This window comes from Mesoplodon mirus (genome assembly GCF_964341445.2).
Source record: "Mesoplodon mirus genome assembly, chromosome: 5".
Classification (NCBI taxonomy): domain Eukaryota; kingdom Metazoa; phylum Chordata; class Mammalia; order Artiodactyla; family Ziphiidae; genus Mesoplodon; species Mesoplodon mirus.
In genome coordinates this window covers 44,369,606-44,381,383 of record NC_138980.1, presented here as the reverse complement: position 1 = coordinate 44,381,383, position 11,778 = coordinate 44,369,606, and the positions used below count along the sequence as shown (strand labels likewise).

At 53.7% G+C, this 11,778-nt stretch overlaps 1 protein-coding gene across 1 annotated transcript; it reads right to left on the bottom strand.

The window, feature by feature from the left end:
- Positions 1-72: 72 nt before the first annotated feature.
- On the bottom strand, positions 73-11,649 carry CIST1 (colon, intestine and stomach enriched 1; the record flags this gene model as incomplete). The annotated part of the gene is given in 5 exon segments (XM_082623245.1): positions 73-121; positions 2,112-2,317; positions 9,955-10,100; positions 11,296-11,382; positions 11,385-11,649. Coding segments are annotated over 5 exon segments (753 nt in total), but the record flags the coding sequence as incomplete, so codon positions are not given.
- Positions 11,650-11,778: the final 129 nt, after the last annotated feature.

The window sequence follows — 11,778 nt, the reverse complement described above, 5'->3', positions numbered from 1 at the left end:
AAGACAGGATCTGGGGAGATCCCCAGAGCCAAGAATGGCCTGAGGTCCCTTCTAGTGCTGAACGAAATAGGGTCAAGACATGGACTTGGAGTGAAGACAGAAATTGTCCTCCCGGTTGCTGCTGAATGGACAGCGGGAAAACAGGGGCTCTGGAGACCCCCCACACCAAGGCACTGCCCCGACTCCTGATGCCGAAAGGAAAGAAGGTAGTAGATTCAGGAGCTCCGGGTGGCTGAGACAGAGAGGAGCTGTCCGCGACCTGTCGGTTCTGAAAGGCAAGGCAGGAGGACAGACAGGGGTTTAGAAGAACCTTCAGACAAGGAGGTGCTGAAAGCAGTGGTGGGTCCTCAACCCTCCCCCATGACTGTAGCAAAGACGAGTCTGGAAGCAGAATCAAGGGCTCTGGTCTTCAGTGGTAGGCGCAGATGGCAGTCTCTGCTCAGGAAGGTAGGCTTAGCGGTTGAGCCCCAGATGGGGTCTCTTTGGGACCTTAAAACCCCCATACGCGCAGGGCAGGAATCCGGGAAGTAAAGAGAGACGGGGGAGGGCTGTGGCAGGGCTCTCCAATGCCTGGGATGGGCACACAGAAGCTGCCTCTGGTTGGGATTGCCAACAGTGGGGGTGGGTAGAGAGGGGCACTCTTTTCTAGCCGCACCAACACCCAGATCCTCAGCAGAAACGGCAGGGTCTCATTCGCCCCGTGACGCCCTGGGCCCCACCTCACAGTCACAATTGCTGCCCTCAAATCCCAGGCCTGCCCCTCCCTTCCACAGTTCTAGAAACTCAAGGCCCTGCCCACAAGGCATTCTAATCTCAGGGGTAATTTCCTGGGAAGTGGCAAAGGGAGGGCGAGAATATTTTCTATCACGGTTAACAGAAGTAGACATGGACAAGAGCAGGGCTGAGAAGGTGGGTGTGGCTGGGGAAGGGAAGCATTTGCAGCCATTTGGTGCAGCAGATTTGGGAGCAGAGAGCTCACAGGACATCTCAAGGATATTCCCATGAAGACTGTCTACCCTCTACCCCAGTTATGTCCCCAAGTTGGAGGAATGGAAAATGCTTGGGCCAGGGATTCAAGCAGACTGAGCTCCGGCCCCAGTACTACCACATCTTTCTGGGTGATGCAAAACAAATTGCTTCTCTCTGTCCATTACATATGGCTCAGTTCCCTACCCTCCAAAGCTGACAGTGGGAGACAACTTGGTCCCGTGGTGGGAGATGTGGGCTCTGTCACTGGCTGGCTGTCACTTTCCCTCCACAAACCTGTTTTCTATTCCAGAAAATGGGGATAATGATGGTGTTCCCACCTCTTGGCATTGTTGCAAGGATGAAAAGAAATGTCACGTGTGAAGGGTCAAAGACCAGGAGCTGCCCATACCAGTCCCCCCTCTCTCTTACCCACTGCTGGTGTCCACCAATCCCTGATGTGTCTACTTCAAAAATAACCTACTTCTCTCTAGCCCATGGCTCCTGTCCTGGTCCAGGCACCACTTTCTCCCGCCCAGAACTGCCCAGGCCTCTTTGTTGGGCTCCAGCTATTTCCACTCCTGTTCCTGACAGTTTTCCTACAGCAGTCACAGGGAATTTTTAAAAATGCCAATCTCACTCCCCTGAAAACCCACCCATGTCTCTCCATTACACCCCACAAAGTCTTTTGTGGTCAAGCCCCTGCCCACCTCCCCAGGCTCCCCTCCTACCCTCCAGCCACAGTGCGCCTGATCCTCTTGAGTCCAAGACTTTGCACATTCTGTTTCTTCTAATTGGCACACACTTCCCTGTGCTCCTCCTGGCTGACTTCTCTTCATCCTTTAGGCTAAGCCTAGATGTCACTTCTTCCAACCAGTCTTTCCTCCCCCGCTCCACCCCCCAGCGCTGGGTCAGAAGCCTCCTCTGGGTTTCCATATTGCCCTGATCTCTCCAGCTAGTATGAGTCTATCTCCACCATCTCCCTGTGAACACCTACTTGCCCATGGCTGTGTTCCCAGTACAGAGCCTGGCTCACAGGAGGTGCTTAATAAATGCTTGCTGAACAAGTTAAAGAAAGGTTCAGCTAGACAAAGTACTCTCCCTCTCCTGGGACAGGCCCTCTTGATCCCCACATGCCTCCTCACCTGCCTGGGGCCAGGCTGTGGCTTTGCTCATTCACTCCAGCCTCGATGTTGAACACCACACAGGCGCTGGGCTCCACGTCTCCAGTGGTCCCGAGACGGCTCGACAGTGGTGGCAGCAATGGGGTCCCTGAGAAGCACCTCCGGATGACACCACTGCCAGGGGGGTTCATGGGGGCCAAGCCAGAATCCGCTGACTCCCAGACTGACTGGGGAGAGAGTGACAAAATATGAGCAAGTTCCCAGGCATGGGGCCTCTCTGGGACCCTGGGGACCATGAGACTCTGAGACGCCCTCACCCAGATTCCTGGACTGACCCAGAGAGTTGTATCTCAGTATTCCCTGAGTGAATTTCCTTCTCTGAGCTGCAGTTTCCTCATCTATGAAATGGGGATGTGGATCTCAGCTTTGCAGGATATGAATAGCGCCTGGCCCACAGTAGTCTTTGCAAAAATCCTTATTTATCAATCAATTAATACACAGTATATTCATTGTTACAACATTATATAATATATTGCTATTTATTATAATGATATGCACTGTAATTGTATTCTAGCATAGTATATTATTTATTAAAATATAAAAATAAGATATGCAATAAGTAAACAAGTGAATAATGGCAGTACCAATAGCTAATCTTTGTTGTACACTCACTCCACATAGGTGGTGTTCTAAGGATCCCTCATGGGTTAGCTCACAAGAACACAATGAGGCCATTTTATACAATTATCCTCATTGTACAAACAAGAAAAACCGAGGCTCAGAAGTTAAGTAACTTGCTCAAGGTTGCAGTTGGTAAGTAAATGGTGGAGGTGGGATTCTGGATTCTGAGCTTTGGTGACTCATTTCTTGAAGGAGGACTTAACAGGAAAAATGAAATGAGATAGTGTTTGCAAGCATGCGCTGGGTAAACACTTGGGACATTTAAAAATCAAACAGAATCGGGATGAGTTGATGAGTCAGGAGTGTGCGCTCTCCAGCCCAACAGATCTGGATTCAATCCATGCCATGTGGTCTAGACCAAGAATGCCTCAGTTTCCCCATCTGTGAACCAGTGATGAAATCCAAACAGATTCCTTGGGGTTGTTGATAATAAAAGGATTCGGCCGGCATGTGCCAGTCGTAGGCTGGGAGCTGTCCGCAGTGCTGACCCCAAGAAGTAGCACCAAAACTGGAACCCACAGCCATGGGGGTAGGAACGGGAGCCAGAGGAACAAACATGGGAGACGCAGAGCTCAGAGCCAGCCTTCTCCTGCTCTGCCGCTGCACCTCACGAGTGAGTCTGTCTCCACAATCAGACTCAACATTCAGATGGGGAAACTGAGGTCCAAGACCACAAGGCTAAGCAGGGAAGAGCCAGGGTAGGGGGGTGGGGAAGAAGATGAGAGAAGGGGTCATCAGCTGAACCTCTGCTATGTTTATTTCCTTCCTTATGAGGTGGATCTTCTTATTCCCATATCACAGAGGAGGATGTTAAAGCTCAGAGAGGAAATGACCTGCTGAGGGTCACACAGCTGGGGGCGGCTCATTTTCCCCCTCTCCCTTCAAATTTTTGCAAGAATCTGCTCCTCCTAGAACCTAGGATGCCTGACTGTTCCCTGACACACACCCCATTTGAGCACTACCATCACCACCTTCTCCTAAGGGCGCCTGAATTCTAATGCAGAAATCGAAGTGTTCCATCCTAGGCCTCCCCAGGGAGGAATCCTGGCAGCTGGGAGCATGCGCAGGGAAAGCTGAGGGTGGGGTGTATGGAGACAGTGGGCCCCTCCCAGAACAGGAGGCTCACTGAGATGTCAGCTGTCTGTTTTCTTCTTGAGGAAACTGAGTTCCAGATGGGAAAACCACTTGCCCACATCTATATTCATTCATTTATTCATTCAGTACAAAAAGATAGTTCATATGGTGCTAGAAAGAAAATTAAACTATGTTAGGACCTGGAGACTGATTGAGGGAGGGGCCAGTAATATTGCTCAGGTGTAGTTAGGGGCCCTTCTGAGGAGACGACTTTGAGCTGAGACTGGAAAGAGGAGAAGGAGCTGGCCAGGAGAGAACTAGGAAAATAGCATACCTGGCAGAGGGAACAGAATGTGCAAAGGCCTCGAAGTGGGAACAAGCTGGTGTGGTTTGATGAACAGTGAGGGGAGGCCGGAGTGGAGTGCGGGGAGGTGGGTTGGTGGGGAATTGATGTGGGGCCTCAGGGGTGGTTCTGGGAGTGGATTGAGAGCTTTCAAGAGATACCACTTGCGGGACTTCCCTGGTGGCACAGAGGTTAAGAATCCGCCTGCCAATGCAAGGGACATGGGTTCGAGCCCTGGTCCGGGAAGATCCCACATGCTGCGGAGCAACTAAGCCCGTGCACCACATGAACCTCCACTCTAGAGCCCGAGAGCCACAACTACTGAGCCCGTGTGCCACAACTACTGAAGCCCATGCGCCTAGAGCCCGTGCTCAACAAGAGAACAAGAGAAGCCACCGCAGTGAGAAGCCCGCGCACCATAACGAAGAGTAACCCCAGTCTCTGCAACTAGAGAAAGCCCGTATGCAGCAACGAAGACCCAACGCAACCAAAAATAAGTAAGTAAATAAATAAACACCGATGAGTTTTGTTTTGTTTTGTTTTTTATAAATTTATTTATTTTTTGGCTGTGTTGGGTCTTCATTGCTGCACCTGGGCTTTCTCTAGTTGCAGCGAGCTGGGACTACTCTTCATTGCGGTGAGTGGGCTTCTACTTGCAGTGGCTTCTCTTGCTGCAGAGCAGGGGCTCTAGGTGCGCGGGCTTCAGTAGTTGTGGCTCGCGGGCTCTAGAGCGCAGGCTCAGTAGTTGTGGTGCATGGGCTTAGCTGCTCCACAGCATGTGGGATCTTCCCGGACCAGGGCTCGAACCCGTGTGCCCTGCATTGGCAGGTGGATTCTTAACCACTGAGCCACCAGGGAAGCCCCCAATTAGTTTTTAAAAATTAAAAAAAAAAGAGATTCCACTTGCTTTATGATTTTAAGAAGCCTTCTGTGTCTGCATCAGGGACCATTGGGGGAGGATAGAGGCTGGGGCAGCATCTGGGTGGGACGTGGGCCAAGGTGGGGCCCATGAGTGGATGCAGGACATGTTTTGGTGGCTGAGAGATGGGCCATGGCCATAAGGTGTTCAAGGAGATTCAAGGGTAACTCGTGATTATGATGGGTGACTTGTCACACAGTTCTCTGTATGGGTGGGGCCACCATGACCTAGATGGGGAAGATTTGGGAGGAAGCGCCACGATCTGGTGAATTCAGGTTCCACATGGCCCCCAGGGGGAGCGAGAGGAGGCAGCTTGATGTTTGGGTCTGGGCTTGTGGGGGGCCTGGCTGGTTTTGGGGTGAAACAGACAAGACAGGCCCTGGGGGGAGCAGTCGACAGCATCTGCAGGGGCTTGGGTGGTGGATTCTTCAGCAAGCCCCGACTCCCAGGATCTAGCCCGGCTGCTCCCCGCCGGGGTAGTGTAAGGTAAGGATGGGGGCTCTGAGCTGCAGGTGGGGGAGGGGAGGGTCCTCCGGACCTCTCAGCTGCAGCTTTAATCAACCTGCCACTCCAGACTAATTGCTTTCCTCCTTGAGAGTCTGGAGTGGGGACAGAAGGCCTGGCGGGAGGCCCTGGGTGGGGAAGGGATTGCGGGGAGGCTGAGAAGCTGTCTTTTGATTTGTCCATCTCTCCTGTCTCTGAGATCCTGATATGAGCTAGCTCTGGCTGCGACCCCAAGTCCTGCCTCTAAGACAAACCCTAAATCTGTCCCTTGACTGATCCTAACCCTCCCGTGGCCTCCAGCACCCCTAGATCACAATCCACACCCCTCACCGCAGCCCCCAAGACCCCACGTGCCCTAGTCCCTGCCCTTCATCACCTCTCACCTTCCTCTTCTCCCCTCACTCAACCTGCCTCAGCCTCACCAACCTTGTCGTAGCTGCTCCTTAAACCTGCCTCAGGGCCTTTGCACAGGCTGTGCCTTCTGTAGGAAATTCCCTTCCCCCAGCTCTCCCCATGGCTGGCTGCTTGTTTTCATCCATTCTTCAGCTCAAAAGTCACCTCCTCAGAGAAGCCCTCCCTGCCCAGCCTGGGCAGCCTCACTCACATTCACCCACCTCCAGAGGTTATCCTTTTTCTTGGTTTAATTTCTGTCTGCCCAGCCTGTGAGCCTCCATGTTCCCAGGCCCAGCACAGTAGGCACTCCACGTGCAAGTGGAATGACGGATGCTGTAAACTGAGTGTTTGGAGGAGCATAATGTGGTCCCCACTTTGCAGAGGAAGAAGGTGCGACTTGGAGAGGGAGCCAGCTGCCAGGGTTCACTGGAGCTGCCTGATCACACAACACATTAAAGAGGAGGGTCAGGGATTGTCCTGGGCGGTTGGAGTAGTTGGGGGTTCAGCTCAATGGCAGGGGTTCAGAGCACAGACAAGGGTCCCAAAGACTCAGGTTCAAATCTTGCTCAACCATTCACCTAAAGGGAGAGGTAGCCTCTCTGGGCCTCAGTTTCCTCATCTGTAAACTGGGACTACCCTTATCTTTCTCCTCCTCCCACAGACAGCTGGGGCGTGGCTAAATGAGTTAAAGCATGTGGGACCTTGCCTGTTGCTGGGGCCCACCTCATCCTGACTTCTCTCCAGCCACAAAATTTTAGCCCCCCCCCCTTTTTTTACATAAGCATATAGAGTCCCAGAGAAATTACCAGCCACTCAGGCATCAGCCTGGGATTCAAATCCAGCTCCTGCCCAGTTCCCCACTCACTACTGTCTTTTTCTCCTGCCTCAGTTTCCCTGCCCCGAATGTCTGGCCTCACACCCTCCCCACCCTGGACTGAGGGCATCCAGGCCCCGTTTCCTTGGGCAGTCAAAAACCTTGCATCCAGACCCAAGGGGTCCCTAGTGCCCTCCCTCCCCCATGCCCCCCACCCCAGTCCCCTGCTCCCAAAAGCAATGGCTGCAGCCTGGGGCTGGATACTTGGATCTGGTCTTAGTGCCCTTTATGGGCCTCAGTTCCCCCATCTGTAAGTGGGTTTCCAGGCAGCTCTGGGTGTTTCCAAGTACTGGGACCCCCCCTCTCCCCCATGGCCTGGACAAGGGCACCCCACTTCAGTCACAGCCCACTCCCCACTGCTCACCTCGTGTAGCGGGAAGGAGAGCGCTGTTCTGCTGCGCCTCATGGCAGCATGAGGTGTCTCTGAACCTGGGGAGATGGACGTGAGACCTCTGGGCTCTGAGAGCCCTGCTATACTCCTGTGAGAGCCCCCCCCAGACAGGGAGCCCACTCCCATACCCTGCCTCCTCTCTTGGAGCCTGCAGATACTCAGTCAAGGTAACCTGGGCCAGACCACAGGCACCAGTGTGGGGCAACCCCCCGGCCCTCTGCAGGGGCCTCCGTCTAAGGGCAGTGGGCTCGGCGCCCAGACATACTCCCCAAGCCCTCTCCCAACTCCCTGCCCAAGTCAGCAGCTTTGGAGCCTCAGGACCCTCAGGAGGAAGTCCCCTGGCCCCATGGGAGATCCATTTAGCTCCCAGCCAAGCTCTGGAGGGTGCAGGGACCCCAGCCCACTACTTGAGAACCCCCCCAAACTCATACCAGCTCTGTGAGGCCTGGGTAGGCCTGACGCTCACTGCCGCCACTGAGTCCTGCCTGAGTCCTGTGACCTCGCAGGGGGAGGGGAGGACTTAGCCTGCCCGAGAGGCGGCCCAGGGTCCCCGCCCAAGTGGAGCCCCTTAACTGTCTGAGCGCCAGGCCTGAGCAGGATACACCCACATACTACCCTCAGGACCCAGCCGGGAGGTGGGGGGCAGAGCGACTGGGAGGGTGTGAGGGTGTCACCAAGAAGGTGTGAGAGAGAGTGGCCAGGAGCAAGTGACCACGTGTGTTTGTGGGGGGAGTGAGGGTGGGGGGGAGGGGCGGGCCCAGAGTGGGCAGGTGTTAAGTTGAATTGTTCTTGTGTTTGCTTATGAAAGAGGGAGGGAGCCAGAGAGAGAAGAGGAGACAGAAAGATGGAGACAGAGACAGAGAAAGAGAAGCAGAGAGACGGAGAGGCAGAGAGAGGTGCAGTTTTGAGGTCAGAATAGGAGGATTTTACCAGCTTGGGGTCTGGGACATGGGCTTCACAGCCAGAGCCCATGAGGTATGTCTCCAGGAGTTTGAAGATGGCCCTCAGGAGGTCCCTGGAGGCTCCGGGAAAGTTGCCCACCATGCTCTGCTGCCCCAGGCAGATTGATGACCCTCTCTGGTCCTCTGGTCAACACTCTCTACAAACAGATGGGGCTGGAGCTGCAGCAGGAGCCTGGGGCCCCCAGGAGGGGCTGTGGGGTGAGGAGGGCTGTGGTCAGGGGAAAAGGGTTCATGTGACATTGCCACCTCCCAAGCCACCATGAGTTAATGTTTCACCAGAACTGCTGCCTGCCTGGGAGGCCCTGCTGTCCCCTCTGCCCCCAAGAATCATCAGAGCATGACCCTCCCCTGGGCGGGCTTCCCCTCGATGTGCTGGGTCACTTTGACCCCCAGCCTCTCTGACCACCCATCTCACTGTGGGTCAAACTCAGCCTTGAGGGGGCAGCTCCAGGCCTGAGTCATGGCCAAGGCACACGGTCGAGACCCAGCCTGGAGCCTCGGTGTCCCAATCTGCTAGAGAAGCCTGGAAAGTCCCTGGGGGTGGAGTGGGTAGAAGGAAGAACCCACAGACCCACCAGGGTCCCCAGTCCCAGGCCTGCACCTCCCCTAACTCAGTTTTCCATCCTGTACAATGGGAGGGAAGAGAGTGGACGCCCATGCTCAGACCCTTGGAAACAGGACTTGAGACAATGGGAGTCGAGGAGGGGAGGGCATTTTGACTCCCTGTTCTCTGCATGCTTCTGGCCCTTTCCAGTGTCTAAGCGTTTGCACGGGCTGTCCCTGCCTCCTGGTTACCCCTGTTGATCTGCCCTCCTAAAGACTTGAAAGAAGACCGGTTGGATTCTGGAACTTGCTGGCTGGAGACTCCCCCATGGTGTTCTGGCTAAAACTCACACTTCTTCCCATAGCCCACCTGGTGCCCCACAGATCCCTCCCTCACCCAGCTCTGACCCTGCTCACCTCTTTGTTGTTTCCCAAACACCCCTAGTTTTTCCTACCACAGGGCCTTTGTACTTGCTGTGCCTGCTTCCTGGGACACCTTCCCTGGTGTCCCCCAGGGTGGCTCCTTCGCCCTTTCAGATCTTGGCACAAATATCACCTTCCAGGGACTTCACTGGGTGGTCCAGTGGTTAGGACTCTGCGTTCTCACTGCCGAAGGCCCGGGTTCAATCCCTGGTCAGGGAACTAAGATCCCACAAGCCACGTGGTGTACCTTCCAGAGAGACCTCCCTACCCTCTCTGAAAATCTGGACACATGGGACCCTGGGATCCAGCCACAACCCCAATCTGTGACTTTCTGGTCCTCAGCCATCTGAAATTATGTCACTTGATCTCCTGGCTGTTGTCAGTCTTTCCCCTTGAGACTGTTGGCTCCGTAAGGGTGGAGAAATGGTCCCCACTGTGACCCCAGCACATAGTACGCACTCAAGAATGTTTGTCAAATGAATCCATGATTCAGGATGCCTCAGAGGAACAGCAGGGGCTTTATTCCCACAAGCCTTGCCCCTCTCCCACAACCCCAACCCCATCCAAGCCCCCCATCCCAGCCTCTTGAGGATCACTCCAGTGTGTGATAGGCAGAGGATGACCTTCAGCTCACAAGCCCCTGAAGGAGGAACACGCACAAGAGGTTATTCAGGCACCAGTGGGCTTTGCAGCAGGGGCCTGCCCTGCTTGGGAGGGCAGTCTCCCCAGCCTAGCCTCCCCCCAACCCCATGGATACCTCATCCAGCTTCTGGAACTCAGACACACCTTTGTGGCAGCACCTCACAGCCATTATCACACATCCGATGAGCAAAACAGACACCAGCAGACACACGGCCACCACCACACCTGGGTTCCCGTGCAACTCGGGGGCCCCAGTGTCACCTGGAGGGGAGCTCTGAGTCAGCCCTAGACCCCATCCCTTCTAAGCCTGAGACACCCACCAGGGCCCAGTGCCTTTTAAGTCCCCTCTCAGGAAGCTGTGCTTAATTCCCTCTCCAGTCTCTGCTGTAACCATTTTTTCAAGCACATTTTTATCCTTTTACTTTTGTTTTTCTTTTCTTTTCTTTTTTCTTTTTATTTTGAATATATTTGTCTACAAGCAATCATTTTTGTTCACTCTGTTTCCACAGCCATTGTTGGCCACTTCTGGGAGTTCTTGCAAAGTGAAAAAAGTAATCCAACCTAGAACTCTGTTCCCAAATGCAGCGACTTTCTGAGGATACGTGCAAAATTTGACACTTCATGAAGATGGTTTATATCCTGTGACTTTAAGCAAAATGTTATTACGCTTCGTGTTTGCACTCTTCTTTGCATGTTTTGGAGACAATGTATTATTTTGAATGACAGATTTTTCTAGACCCTCTGAAAATGCTTGGCCTCTATTGGACCCCTGGGGCCCTGTATGATCACACCCTGCAACTTCCCCACCCTCACTGCCCCCGACTAGTGCCCCCACTCGCCCCATTCCAGCCATCTCACTCTTCTTCAGATGCACCAGGCGCAGTCCTACCTCAGGGCCTTTGCACTTGCTGTGCTCACTGCCTGGGCTGTTCTCCCCCTAGCTACCTGCGTGGTTCCCTCCTTCGCCTCCTTCAAACCAAGACCTTGGCTGAATAGTCTTTAAAAATTTCAAAACCTTTGCACTCACATTCTAACCCCTTATCCTGCTCTACTTTGTTCTTTTATAAACAAATATGTAATTTACTTATTTATTTATTTATTTTTTATTAGTTTCTGCTTTATAACAAATTGAATCAGTCATACATATACATCTGTTCCCACATCCCTTCCCTCATGCATCTCCCTCCCTCCCACCCTCCCCATCCCACCCCTTGTAATTTACTTATAACCTGTCTCCCAACATAACTGTGTCTCACAGGGCCCGACACAGGATAGGTGCTTAATAAAACGTGCTTGGAATGAAGAAGGTCTGAAGAGGTTTAGGAGATGCTGGGGTGGGAGAAGAGGCCCTTCCCAGCATATTCTTAGGACTGTGTCTCCCCCTGGTGGCCTATCTCAGAACTGCACCCTGGTATCCGCAACCATCCCCCATCTGCCCAAATGTCCCAATATTCACCAAGGTCAGAGGCCACGGATGTCCCGTCAGTGGTGGCCGAGGACACGGAGGAAGGCACCGTGCTGAGATTGGGGTGAGTGGGGCCCTATGCAGGGTGGTCAAGGAGATGGAACTCAGGGGGCTAGAGTGGGAGGTGAGGGTGTGCTCTGAACTGGGAGAGCCGGAGTTGGAGTGGGTGACTGTCTCTGCTTGTGAGGAGGTGGGCTGCATGGTGGAGGTTGCCCCTGAATTTGAGGGGATTATGGAACCTGCCTCTGAACTAGGGGTGCTAGGGTGCGGGGTGGAGCCTGTCTCTGGGCTCTCTTGTCTGTTGTGGTTTTCCAGTGAAGTAGGGGAGGGGTGGCTGGAGGGAGAAGTCAGAGATTAGGAAGTCAAGTTCTCCATCTCTGAGACTGTAACACCTGAAAAGAAAATACCATTGGGGTGCAGGGAGAAGATGACTAGGAACAAAGGCTTGTGACCCTGGCCCAGACTCCCCCTCTG